This window comes from Puccinia triticina, chromosome 4A (genome assembly GCF_026914185.1).
Source record: "Puccinia triticina chromosome 4A, complete sequence".
Taxonomy (NCBI): domain Eukaryota; kingdom Fungi; phylum Basidiomycota; class Pucciniomycetes; order Pucciniales; family Pucciniaceae; genus Puccinia; species Puccinia triticina.
The window spans coordinates 6334162-6349190 of NC_070561.1; the positions used below are offsets into that span (position 1 = coordinate 6334162).

At 44.4% G+C, this 15029-nt stretch overlaps 1 protein-coding gene across 1 annotated transcript; it reads left to right on the forward strand.

The window, feature by feature from the left end:
* Positions 1–378: 378 nt before the first annotated feature.
* Positions 379–14041, forward strand: PtA15_4A700 (uncharacterized protein; the record flags this gene model as incomplete). The annotated part of the gene is made up of 4 exons (XM_053168611.1): positions 379–485; positions 667–758; positions 838–1077; positions 13878–14041. 4 exons carry the CDS (start codon positions 379–381, stop codon positions 14039–14041), a joined length of 603 nt encoding a protein of 200 aa, XP_053019802.1.
* Positions 14042–15029: the final 988 nt, after the last annotated feature.

Genomic DNA, 15029 nt, shown 5'->3' on the forward strand with positions numbered 1-15029 from the left:
CCGCCACAAGCCCCTTGCCATCCGCCACAAGCTCGTCGCCATCCGCCACAAGCTCATTGCCATCTGCCACAGACTTGTTGCTATCCGCCACGGATTCGTCGCCATCCGCCACGGGCTTGCCGCCATCCGCCACGCTCTTGTCGCCATCCGCACTGTGGCCACTCAGCAATTACCGCGACTAACTCAGGTGTGTCACAGTCACCACCTGCCCTCTGCACCCCGCACAACGCACTGCTCTGCATCACTCCACGCCCCTATCCCCGCTATCAGGTACACACAGCTTCACCTCGGCCGTTATCCCCGTCCATTTCTTGGGCATGTGTCCAGAAAGCAAGGCTGGCGGCCAACCCGGACGTCTTGTCAGAGAAAGACGCGGCCATGTTGATGGGTTTGCAGTCCCCCGCTCATTGGCTCGCCGCCGCCGCCGAGAGCCCCAATGGGTCCCTGGGCAATCATAACCTCAATGATCTTCAGCTCGGCGCCGCGTAGAGGCCTTGACGAAGCACGCAGCGCCCGTTGCCCTCCAAAGCGGGCGCTGAGTCCTGTAAGTCTCTCTCTCTCTCTCTGCTGCTGGTTATGTTAGGCCAACCTAACATTGTGCTGGTGTGTGCAGCCAAAGAGCTCTCGGCATTTGACCGGGACCTGCTCGGCTGGATCAACGACAAGATCCGGGCCCGCACGTCGGCCACCGCCTCGGACTTCTCGGGCTCCATCAGCTGAGGCCTCGACGGAGCACGCAGTGCCCGTCGCCCTCCAAAGTGGGCGCCGAGTCTTGTAAGTCTCTGTCTCTCTTGCTGGTTATGTTAGGCCCACCTAACGTCGTGCTGGTGTGTGCAGCCGACGAGCTCTCGGCATCCGACCAGGACCTTCTCAGCTGGATCAACAACAAGATCCGGGCCCGCAAGTCGGCCACCACCTCGGAATTCTCGGGCTCCATCCGCAACAGCCACGTGCTTGTCCGGCTCATCGAGGCTCTCACTAGGGCCGACTCCAGTCTCTCCATCAGGGACTTCCTCGGCGCCTCCCATCTCACTCAGCTCGAGCTCCATCGCCCTGCTGGCCCGGATACTCCCTCTGGTATACATTCAAAAACGAATTGTTGTGATGTTTTTCTTTTTCAGAAGGATGGTTAGATTTGAATTTCCACTGTTGTTTCCCTTGCTTCCTGGATAAGCAAAGGGTATATTTCCTACCCAATTTCAAAAAAATATTGCACTTGCTCATAATGTCCTGAACAATTTGTTGGTCTCAAGATAGCAAGCAAGGCTTGTTGAACTTCTTCTTCAGCCACAAACCTGCCAACCAATGAGAGGAAAAAAACACAGTCCATGACATTGAGAGGTTAACTGTTAACAATAATCAAAATATAATGAATTGAATGTACATACACAGATTTTGAAAATTGAAACAACACATGAGTTTTGATAATTCAATTTCCATTCTAAAGCACAACTCACATGAGGATATTCTAAGTAGCATATCTCAACAGAATGGCAAATTTTGAGAGGAGAAGAGACATATTATCCAGACCCTCTGCATCAGAAATAACCCATATTAATAATGGAATACCACACGGAATCACCAATTGTAGTCAACAAGAGGACAGCAGCTTATTTTGGCATTTCATAGATGCTTAGTTTTCCTGTTTGATTCATTCCTCAGCCCCATCATTCAGACCTTTGCTCACCACCAGCCTTCTGAAATTTCGTGAAAGGACCCACACAAATTGAGTGGGATACTTGCTGCCTGTGGGGAAAGGCGGGGCCGGGGGCTTGCCAGGGTAAATGGAGTGGGGCTTACACCCTGCAGCGGCGTAGCCGCTTTGGCCTCTAGTATGAATTATTCCTGGGAAAGAATGGTCTGTTAAGTCAGGCAGGGAGGGGAATGGGGGAGGAGGAATGGGGAGTCATGAATTATTGTCACTTGACCTTGCAAAAGTGTTGAAATCTACTTTCCAAAAAAAAACAATCAGTCTCAATATATCATGCTACATCAATTTTGTTCAAATTTAATGGCTTGTATATATGACTCATCATATCCAATATCCTAAATTTCTACTAGGCCTGAGATTGATTTACATTTGTACCAGATTTGAGTAAGGTGTCTTATATCATGGAAGAACTCCCAAGCTGCTCTGAGATATAGTGGAAGAAACACCAGGAAACTACCAAATCAGTGATATTTGGCAACTGATCACATTGTGGTTGTTACATTTGGAGGTTTTGAGGTCATTCAAGGTACACCATGATCCGTTGAGGCCATTTGATCATTTTTGTACCAATATCATGGAAGAACTCCCATGCTGCGCTGAGATATAGTGGCAGAAACACCAAGAAACTACCAAATTAGTGATATTGGGCAACTGATCACATTATGGCTGCTACATTTGGGGGTTTTGTGATCATTCAAGGTACAAAATGAATCTCTGAGGGCAGGGGAACGTTTTGGTACCAATATCATGGAAGAACTCCCACGCTGGGCTGAGATATAGTGGCGGAAACACCAAGAAACTACCAAATTAGTCATATTTGGCAAATGATCACATTGTGGCTGCTACATTTGAACGTTTTAAGGTCATTCAAGATACAAAATGAATCTCCAGGGGCATGTGATCATTGAAGTACCAATATCATGGAAGAACTCCCACGCTGCGCTGAGATATAGTGGCGGAAACACCAAGAAACTACCAAATTAGTCATATTTGGCAACTGATCACATTGTGGCTGCTACATTTGGAGATTTTGAGGTTGTTCAAGGTACACCATGATCCATTGAGGCCATTTGATCATTTTTGTACCAATATCATGGAAGAAGTCCCATGCTGCGCTAACATATAGTGGCAGAAACACCAAGAAACTACCAAATTAGTGATATTTGGCAACTGACCACATTGTGGCTGGTTTTGTGGTCATTCAAGGTACACAATGAATCTTTGACCGCATTTGATCATTTTGGTACCAATATCATGGAAGAACTCCCACGCTGCGCTGAGATATAGTGGCAGAAACACCAAGAAACTACCAAATTAGTGATATTTGGCAACTGATCACATTGTGGCTGCTACATTTGGGGGTTTTGTGGTCATTCAAGGTACACAATGAATCTTTGGGGACATGCGAGCATTTTGGTACCAATATCATGGAAGAACTCCAAGGCTGCGCTGAGACATAGTGGCAGGAACACCAGGAAAGTACCAAACTAGTGATATTTGGCAACTGATCACATTGTGGCTGCTACATTTGGGGGTTTTGTGGTCATTCAAGGTACACCATGAATGTTTTGAGGGCATATGAACATTTTGGTACCAATATCATGGACGAACTCCAATGCTGCGCTGAGATATAGTGGGAGAAACACCAAGAAACTACCAAATTAGTGATATTTGGCAACTGATCACATTGTGGCTGCTACATTTGGGGGTTTTGTGGTCATTCAAGGTACACAATGAATCTTTGAGGACATTTGATTATTCTGGTACCAATATCATGGAAGACCTCCCACACTGGCAGAAAAACCAAGAAACTACCAAATTAGTGATATTTGGCAACCGACAAGGGTGCAATAGCTGTGCTAAGCGCTTTTTTTTTGTATCTCCAAAAATAGATGGCAAAGTAAATATTTTTGGATATTCTGGATCCTCCCACATCCATGAATCAAAAACGCTACTTTCAATGTTCTTTAATGAAGTGGTACTACTTCAAAACTTCAAAGCAGTGTCATTTGGGCGCTTTTTCAGTGCAGCTGTTTTGAGCTTTCAAATTCACCTGCTTCATGGACTTAAAGCCGCATAATCCCAGTTCCAAGAATACAAAGATGCGCTTTGGATTCCTGGGAGCAGGAGAATTCTGAATATCCAAAATAATCTGTCTACTTCTGACATCTTGCCATCTATTTTCGGAGATACAGAAAAAAGCGCGTAGCGTAGCTGTCACACCCTTGCCAGTGAACCGATCACATTGTAGCTACTACATTTGGGGGTTTTGTGGTCATTAAAGGTACACAGTGAATCTTTGAGGGAAAGTTTTGGTACCAGTATCATGGAAGAACTCCCTCCCTGCAATGAGATATAATGGGAGGATCACCAGGAAACTACCAAATCAGTGATATTTGGCAAGTGATCACATTGTGGCTGCTACATTTGGAGGTTTTGAGGTCATTCAAGGTACACCATGATCCGTTGAGGCCATTTAATCATTTCAGTACCAATATAATGGAAGAACTCCCAGGCTGTGCTGAGTTATAGTGGCAGAAACACCAAGAAACTATCAAATTAGTGGTATTTGGCAACCGATCACATTGTAGCTGCGACATTTGGGGTTTTTGTGGTTATTGAAGGTACACGTTGAATCTTTGAGGGCATTTGAACATTTTGGTGCAAGTATCATGGAAGAAATCCCATGGTGGGCTGAGATATAGTTGCAGAAACACCAAGAAACTACCAAATTAGTCATATTTGGCAACTGATCACATTGTGGCTGCTATATTTGGGGTTTTGTGGTCATTCAAGGTACACAATGAATCTTCAGGGACATTAGATCATTTTAGTACCATTATCATGGAAGAACTCCCTCGCTGGGCTGAGATTTAGGGGCAGAAACACCAAGAAACTACCAGTTTAGTGATATTTGGCAACTGATCACATTGTGGCTGCTACATTTGGGGGTTTTGTGGTCAATCAAGGTACACAATGAATCTTTGGGGGAATGTGAACATTTTGGTACCAATATCATGGAAGAACTACCATGCTGCGCTGAGATATAGTGGGAGAAACACCAGGAAACTACCAAGGCCCCGTTTGGCTGCCGCGTTATACGTCATAAATGGTCGAATTTATGACGCGCGACCCCTGGGGGTTTCAACGTTTTGGTGGCAACAGGGGGCAAACTTTGGGTCGCGGTGTCATACACTGCAAGAAAAACTCTAGAAACTGCTTGCAGTTGAGATGCAAGAGCTCAAGTCAAGCTGTGCCTCATGCAAGAATCAAGCACTGGTTGATTCAATTTCCATGCACATTGCATAATTTATGGAAAAGTGAGTCTAAGGTACAAAAAACCGGGTACAGGCTCCAAAATACTGAGTTGATACCTGTGCAAGTTCCCCTTTCATGTGAAAGTTCCCCTTTCATGTGAAAGTTCCCCTTTCATGTGAAAGTTTCCCTTTCATGTGAAAGTTCCCCTTTCACATGCACATACCCCTTTCACGTGCACATATCCCTTTTGTATGTATTCACCCCTTTCATAATGTGCACATACCCCTTTATGTGCACATACCCCTTTCATGTGTGTGTATCCCTTTCATGTGTGTGTATCCCTTTCATGTGTGTGTATCCCTTTCATGTGTGTGTATCCCTTTCATGTGTGTGTATCCCTTTCATGTGCGTGTATCCCTTTCATGTGCATGTATCCCTTTCACAATGTGTACATACCCCTTTCATGATGCTTTCATGACCCTTTCATGTTTACATGTCCCCTTTGAGGTTTTTACATCATTTTCAACCCTTTCATCATTGAGGTTTACATACCCCTTTGATGTTTACATATCCCTTTCATGTGCAAATACCGCTTACTGCACACACTCCTTTCATGCATACATACCCCTTTCATGCATACATACCCCTTTCATGCATGCATACCCCTTTCATGATGTGTACATATCCCTTCTTTGTGTTAATACATCTTCTCACATTCCCCTTTCATGCATACATATTCCTCTCAGATGTACATATCCCTTTCATGTGTACATACCCTTTTTATGTTATTCTGGCTGGATTCAATGGCACATGGAGTGTTTTCTAAAATAAAATAAAAGGGTGCTCAGGGGGATGTTCATTTGCAAGGTTGAACATTTCTCTCAGCCTACTTCATGAGCACTACAGCATGTTAAGCAATGAGATGCTGAACAAGGTACACACTGAAGGTGCACAGCATGGAATTTGGGTGCTTGACTCCAGCTTGAGCTGAGGCTTGATTCAAGCTTGCTGCATCTCAACTGCGAGCAGTTTCTAGAGTTTTTCTTGCAGTGATAAATTCAACCATTTTTGATGTATAACGCGGCAGCCAAACGGGGCCCAAATTAGTGATATTTGGCAACGGATAACATTGTAGCTGCTACGTTTGGGGTTTTTGTGGTCATTCAAGGCAAAAAAAGAATCTTTGAGGGCATTTGATCTTTACCTTGGCAAATTAGTTTCACAAGGCCTTGTATGCATGTAGCATATCAAAGATGATATGGAATATTTTAAGGAAATGTAACATATAAGGTCACACCAACTTAACAATTTGTGAAGGATGGTATTATGAGAGAGGTGAGGGGTCAATGATTTTCCATTTTTGAAATGAAGTAGATTTGGAGATTTCCAGGAGACTTCTGATAACATCAATGCAACACACGCCATTCTTTTCTTGCTAAAAAAAGGGCATTGCAAGTTTGAGGATTAATCCAGGAGTTCTTCCATGATATTGGTACCAGAATTATCCAATGCCCTCACAGATTTGTTGTGTGCCTTGAATGACCACAAAACCTCCAAATGTAGCAGCTACAATGTGATCGGTTGCCAACTATCACTAATTTGGTAGTTTCCTGGTGTTTCTCCCACTATATCTCAGCGCAGCGTGGGAGTTCTTCCATGATATTGGTATCAAAATGTTCACATGCCCCCAAAGATTCACTGTGTACATTGAATGACCACAAAACCCCCAAATGTAGCAGCCACAATGTGATCAGTTGCCAAATATCACTAATTTGGTAGTTTCTTGGTGTTCCTGCCTCTATATCTCAGCGCAGCATGGGAGTTCTTCCATGATATTGGTACAAACATGATCAAATCGCCTCAACGGATCATGGTGTACCTTGAATGACCTCAAAACGTCCAAATGTGTTAGCAACAATGTGATCAGTTGCCAAATATGACTAATTTGGTGGTTTCTTGGTGTTTCTGCCACTATATCTCAGCGCAGCTTGGGAGGATCTTTCATGATATTGGTACCAAAATGATCAAATGCAGTCAAAGATTCATTGTGTACCTTGAATGACCACAAAACCTCCAAATGTAGCAGCCACAATGTGATCAGTTGCCAAATATGACTAATTTGGTAGTTTCTTGGTGTTTCTGCCACTATATCTCAGCGCAGCATGGGAGTTCTTCCATGATATTGGTACCAAAATGTTCATATGCCCTCAAAAAATTCATGGTGTACCTTGAATGACCACAAAACCCCCAAATGTAGCAGCCACAATGTGATCAGTTGCCAAATTTCACTAGTTTGGTACTTTCCTGGTGTTCCTGCCACTCTGTCTCAGCGCAGCCTTGGAGTTCTTCCATGATATTGGTACCAAAATGCTCGCATGCCCCCAAAGATTCATTGTGTACCTTGAATGACCACAAAACCCCCAAATGTAGCAGCCACAATGTGATCAGTTGCCAAATATGACTAATTTGGTAGTTTCTTGGTGTTTGTGCCAGCGGTGGGTAGTTACGTTACCGATAACGGTAACGTAACGGTAACGTAACGGTTTTTAAGCCGTTATCGTTACAGTTACTCGTAACTGTGGTGCGCTACTTTATCGCACCACTGCTTGCACCATTTTTTTCTGCTTGTTACGTTATCGGGGCCCGCGGAGCGCCAGATAATGCGCTGATTTCAGCGCCAAAACAGCCCTCAAGGGCTCGTTATCGCGTTATCCAAGCAATAACGTAGCGTAATGGCATCGGAAAAAGACCCGTTACGCTAACCATATGGCGCATAAAAGGCCCGTTACTCATAACGTAACGGGGCGCAGTGGATAACGGAGGTAGTTACGTTAAGCAAATAGCGCGGATAACGCAACGTAACGTAACTACCCACCGTTGTTTCTGCCACTATATCTCAGCGCAGCTTGGGAGGATCTTTCATGAAATTGGTACCAAAATGATCAAATGCCGTCAAAGATTCATTGTGTATCTTGAATGACCACAAAACTCCCAAATGTACCAGCCACAATGTGATCAGTTGCCAAATATGACTAATTAGGTAGTTTCTTAGTGTTTCCACCACTATATCTCAGTGCAGCGTGGGAGTTCTTTCATGATATTGGTAACAAAATGTTCAAATGCCCTCAGAGATTTATTGTGTACCTTGAATGACCACAAAACCCCAAAATTTAGCAGCCACAATGAAATCAGTTGCCAAATATCACTAATTTGGTAGTTTCTTGGTGTTTCTGCCCCTATATCTCAGCCCAGCGTGGGAGTTCTTCCATGATATTGGTACCAAAATGTCAAATGCGCTCAAAGATTCATTGTGTACCATGAATGACCACAAAACCTCCAAATGTAGCAGCCACAATGAAATCAGTTGCCAAACATGAGTAATTAGGTAGTTTCTTGGTTTTCCCCCACTATATCTCAGCGCAGCATGGGAGTTCTCCCATGATATCCAAGTATATTAAAGCCTCAGAATTATGGAACAAAAATTCAAGGGTTCCCCCTACAAATTCACAAAATACAAAAAGAAAATCAAGGGTTTCCCCTCTACAAGTGTCAGGAAATCTACCATCCAGGGTTTCCCCTCTACAAATTCTAGAACCAACAATAAAAAAAAGACAACACAAAATAACCCGCACCCTACCACCTAACATCAGCAAGCTGATGTACCGTGGCCCATTGTCCATCCCTGTCTAGCAGGGTTTTTGCAATGAGAGGATGACCCCCAGCGGTTAAGCACAAGGGGGGCCAACAAATATTCCCCGTCAAACTGTGCAAGTGCCACAGCGGACGGGGGTGAGACAATCCCCCGGCTGGAAGCCAGCCAAGGAATTGCCTGAGGAAATAACTTTTCCTCAGGTGCAGTATTCATAGACACAGCCTCACCATTGCTTCAAGGTCGCATTCCTAAACACCACTTACTCCACCGCACTGCCCTGGAAACCGTCGCTGCGTTCTCCAAAAGGTACTTTCTGGTTTCTCAAACCCGTTGTTTCTAATTGGTCGTCTTGGGAATCACTCAAGCCTGCCAAACAAACCCTCACCGCTCTCCCTATTCTCAGCCACTCCAATGTCACATCGGCCACCGCAGCAAGATCAAACCAGACCAGTCATCTTCGGAAACATTTGCTCTTATGCTAGCGGGGCCAACACTGTTCTTCAAAGGATGGCAGTGCACACCGCAAAGCCAACGGGATATCATCCTGGAAATAGCTGAACTAGAAACGGAAGTTCTGCGAGCACAAAGGATGACAAGGCCTGCACTGCTACTGATGGACCCAACTTTGTCTGTCAACTTCCCAACCCGCGTTGTACCAGGGCGTCGCAGAATCAAATGTTGTCAAGGAATTCTTGAGGAGGGGTGTTTGGTTTTGAGGCTTAGGAGGCAAACATCCAGGACACACGCAGATCTACTCAAGGGTTCATTTTCACCTAGAAACCACAAATCTCATCGTTTCAGAGGGAAGATGCATGGCTAGGGTCAAGCTTCCAGCTAGCGCGGGCACTAGAGCCTCCACTTCGGCGAGCTCAGCAAAGCAAGAGCCCCGAAGGGTAGCCCAGTTGGGCCTCTGTCTCACAGAGACCCCCCCTTTCTCACAGAGACAGGAGTTTTTACTTTGTGCGGGGCGCATCAAGCCATGGTGACCTCGGCAGGCAAGGAATTTGTGCTAAGTTTTCAAATCTATCCATTGCCACTCTGAAACTTGCCCTCATCAACCTGTGTATAATCTCTTCTGGACCAGATCATTTTTCCATACAACAAGATCTATCCCGGTAAGCGTTAACTTGTTCTGAGACCATGCTCCAATGTAGTAACACGCTGACACAAGTCTGTTTTTTTTTTTGGTTTTGCGTGGGGGGGGGGGGAATTTCACCACAGAACAATATGCCTATATACGCGCCAGAGCTCTTATGTTCAAAAGGCAACTAACTGATCCGGGTCGAGGGGGTAGATGTGCGATCTCAAGCAAACGCTTGACCTGGGAGGCCATTGCGTTCTGGAAATGCCTTTTGGGACGGGCAAGAAGATCTCATTGCTGTCGCTGATGGTCGCCTACAAGCTGTATTACGCCAAACGCCACAAGCTGGCTACTGCTCCCGAACGGTACCGGTGATCGAAAAGGCGCTTATCGAGCTCAAGCGACTCATGACCTTTCGCGCCGCCCAACACCGTCTTCGTGCTGGCCTGACTGACAGCTCTGCTCCCACTAATGAATATGATCTCGTAGGCGTTGGCCTGACGAGTTGGCAAAACCTATGCATTCATCCTCAGGTGAGCCACTGACCAAATTCCAGCCAATTTGCAGCCAGCCACCATTTTAGATTGATTTACACTATTCACCAACCTGTTAACAGTCATTAAACAGGCGCATGCCCAATCTGCTTCTTATCTACTTCTTTGTGTAGGTCTCACGTGAAAAAGGGCAAAGTAGGAAATGCGCGATGTCAAGACTTGACTTCTGCATGGGCATGTGAAAAAGGTTGAGCCAATCCAGGAAGTGTTCCTTGGTGTGATTTTCATGAAGTAAGTGCTTAAACGACACAATTAATCAAAAAATCACATTCACTGCAATGGAAAGTGCGGCAAGCACTGGCTAATGCGTACCATCTATGAGCGTGTTGTCTCCGCGTCCTGCGAGTCCACCGCCTTGCTGCCCACCCGTTTTCTTGCTGCCGCTTCCTCAATCCCTGCCATTTTCTCCTCCTAATGTTTTTCTTACTAGCTACCAGCGCTTTGTACTCACCATCGACGTCAAAGGGCTTCCGGTTCCTACTGGCGCTGCCCTTCTCAGAAATTGAGAATCCAACTGGAATTGATCTTGTGAATTGGTATGTATGCCCATACATTCCCATCTTTCTCTTTCTTTATATTTTCCCGTCCTTTTTACCCTTGAGCAATCAACAATTTTTTATGGAAATCTCCTATAAATCTAAACTTTCAGGGCTGGATTCTCATGTTGCTATTAAGATTCTTTATTAAAGGGGGTAAGATGATTTGGATAGGTATTCATGTGGGCTTTTCCTTATGCTTTAGCTATACTCAGGAGTAATATAAAATAGGCAATATAGATGTTCTATTCAACAAATGCAGAAATTATCTACCTGAATTAAATTTTTGTTATCAGCTGAAATTAGTAGTGGGACTTGGAGTGAAAGCCAAATACTAAAATTTGAGGTAACTGATCATCAATTGTTACTGGATATAGTAAAACAAGGAAAAAAAATCTAAAGACAGCTGGAACCTAAGCTTAGACTACCAAAGGAACATAACCAACTGAACATGGGACAAAGGATCCTTCAATCCTATTGGAAAATTTCAAGATCAAGTCAAACAATTTATCTCTTCCTGGTTTCTGTTTTACTTCCTCAACTCAGCTCAACTCAATACATATACTCTGGTCTACACATTTTGATAGGAAACAAGTTTCACTTGCCCACTTGATTGAGCCTGCACAAATAATGTGGTTTTTTGTGTAGAGGTTGCATTTAATTAACAAGATGAAGATAAAATTAATCCAGCCAACATTGGATGGCAAAGATGACAAATATTGCAATGAAAATTTCACTCAGGAGGTCAAGGTGGAGTTGCAAACATTGGGTGCAATGGTTGGGGTGTGTATCTGTAAGGTCAGGTTGAGGGGGGGGGGGGGGGGAAGGGGGGTCTGGGGTGTAAGTTGGGGAGATTGTGGACTGAAGATAAATAAAGTGACCCCTGCAGCGGCGCAGCCGCCTTGGCCTCTAGTTGGTACCAAAATGTTCACATGCCCTCAAAGATTCATTGTGTACCTTGAATGACCACAAAATCAACGGTGGGCAGATACGTTACCCAAATGGATAACTTTGCCTGTAACGTAACCATTACAGTTACGTTACCAGTCAGTTACTGATAACTTAATTTCAGTTACGATATCAACTTCAAAATAAAGCTTTTTTTTTTTAGTTACGTTCCTGGATAATGTGACTGATTTCCAGTTACGTTACAATTGGAGAATTTATGGATAACTTCACCGTAACTTAGATAACTATGATAATGCAATTTTAAACATGGAAATATAAGAAAAATTTTGATCTGATGCCAAGATTGATTGGATTTTGGTTATTGAAGTAACAGAAAGGGTTTAAAATGTGGTTGAGGAGAATTGGTTGAAAAATAAGATTTTCTATCTTTGCAAGACTTTCAATCATTGGGATTCTTTTTCTTCACAAAATAATTTGAAGTTGTTGCGTTGCTTGGTTGCCCCCTCAAAGTGTGGTCCCAATGGAAGATCATCACGCAACCACATGCAACTACTTACGGATCTTTCAATTGTTCTTGGCAACAAACTACCACGATTACTACTACAGACATCAGCAGCCGCGGAAAATGTTTGTTCAACCACTGAAGAAGATGCTACACAGCCTAAGTAATCTTTTGCCAAGGTTGAGAGTATCAAATACTTGAGTTCGTGTTCCTGCAAATTTAATATTAGACAATGCATTCAATTTTTGAAATACAAGCAAGTGTTAAATTTGAAAATCCAAGAGAAAAGAAAACATACCTTCCACCATTTTAATGCAGAGAATGTGCAATCCTTTTTATCGCCATGGATGATACGATCCACTCCTCCCAAGTACGTTTCTATTTCATCCTTGCCTGGATTGTTGCTTGGACCGCTGAAAAATGAGTAGATTTCGTCTTCGTCATCTTTCTCTGTCTCCTTCGGCGCAGTTGTGTCATTTTCAAGCTTCTTCTCTTGCAGAATTTTCCCCGCCATTTGGGTCTTTCTTTCTTCAAACAATTCCTCAAGTCCCTTTTTTGCTTCCAACGCTTCTCCAGGAAAATGTTTCTCAAAGATAGCTAGCCTGAAAGATGGGTTCAGAATAGTTGAAATCACCAGAGTTTTGCAAGAAAGTGCTTCTTCCAAGTAGGAATTGGTTTTCTCGAGCATCTTGACAAACATCGGACGTAAGGGATCGCTACGCAGTGATGAATCTAGCTTTTTCTTGAGAGTGTTTTTCATTTGCAAGTACTCGGGTATAGCAGTGCTACCAGTTGGACCATTGCCTTCCATCCTCTTTGTCAGCAGAAAAAAGTACTACAAATATTGACAATCATTCTCAGTCTGATGATTATCACAAAGTATGATTAAATAAAGTATCCAACCTTTAATTCATCATTCAACTCTTTTACTGCTTGCCACTCGTGAGACAAAATTGTTATCTCTTGAAAATGGCCAAGCTCTTTCTGGGTATTTCTCCCTCGTTGCCTTGCACGTTGAGCATGTACTTTCTCCAGATCGTCTTTAAGGATCTCATCAATCCAAGTATATTAAAGTCTCAGAATTGTAGAAAAAAAATTCAAGGGTTCCCCCTACAAATTACTCAAAACTACAAAAAAAAAATCAAGGGTTTCCCCTCTCAGAAAACAGAAAGACAACAAACAAGATTTTTCATAAAAAAACAAAGAATTACAACCAAAAATAATCAGTTGCAACAATAAACAAGACCAAGCCCACACCCTGCCACCCAACATCAGCAAGCTGACACACCGTGGCCCACCGCCCATCCCTGTCTAGCAGGGTTAAACAGCGGTGAGAGGAAGACCCCCAGCCGTTAAGCACAAGGGGGGCCCACAAGTAGCGCCCTGCCTAACTGCGCAAGTGCAACAGCGGACGGGGGTGAGACAAATCCCCGGCTGGAAGCCAGCCCGGAAATTTGCCTGAGGAAACATCCTTCCCAGTGACCCACTCTGTATTTATAGGCACCCCACACCAGTGCCCTTCCCAAATTTGCGCGACACCATTGCCACGGCCCACAGCTTTCTCAAACAGGCTGGACCCTCTGCAACAGTTGGATGAATTTACGGTATGTCCAACTTGTAACTATACGCCACCACACTCCGACCCTGATGACATGCCTATATTCATTCCAATAGGCACCAAACCTCAACCAGTGCCCTTCCCAACCTCGAATGACTCGCACGCCTTTGGCTTTGAGTTGGAATTACGACTGGGTTCACAACGCGAACACCACGGCAACGACGCCACCAACACCGCCATGAAACCAATAGCATCAAAAGAATTTCGCTACCCGAGATAACTAACAACAACACACACCACTGAGGCGGCGGTGCTGATGACATCCATGGAAATTCATACACAAGGTCAACAGTAAGCTTCATGGCCATCCAGGGCCCCTTCCAATTGGGCTGATACTCCAGCAAGCAGCACTGCTCAGGTTCACCTCCTCCCCTCACTCACTCCTCTGATTGCCAATAGACAGCACACTCATTGTTAGCCAACCTTCCTGGACAGGTTCGTCACCCTCGCCAGGATCATGTGGCTGATCAACAAGTAGCTCTACTCCGAGGCGCTGGGCAATATGTGAGTCCCTTCTTCATCCCACCATCGCTGATCAAGCTGGCACTCCGCTTCTCTCTGTGCTAACCATCTGTTTCCTCCTCTCGGCCACTCCTCCAATTGCTGACAGACAGCATCCTCGCCGTCGGAAGGTCTTCCCGAGCGCATTCGTCGCCTTTGCTGGGATGGGATGGTCAATTGAAAATGATCTTTATTCCGAGATACTGGGAAGGATGCTGCGACCAGCCTATAGTATTTGAGTCCCTTGTCCATCCCTCCATCCCGCGCTGATCAAATTAATCTGATTACCAAGCTGAAAATCTGATCTCTGCAGCCTCACAATCCTTGGCAAAGCTACAATCAATCCCGGACAGCTCTCCCAACGTGAAAAAGGTTGAAGCTGAGGAGACGGAAGGCAGCGCTCTGGCCAGGTGTTGAGCATCGTCTTTTGCTCAAAGAGATCCTCCTGCGCAGTCCAGACATGTCACCCAGCCCTTAAATGAATCAGCTCATCGCCGCGGACGCAACATCAAGATTTTCCCTTGGTCCTTTTGTGGATGTCAACTCAGCAGAGTGTAATCTTTCAGGGTGAGGAGGATAGGCACTTGGGCTTCCTCTACTTATCAGGTCTCAATTCATAGACTTACTTATCTTTTATTTCCTTTTAGTTTTACTATTTCTTGATCTTCATTGCCACTCTCAATCAGTCTGTCAATACACACTAACAA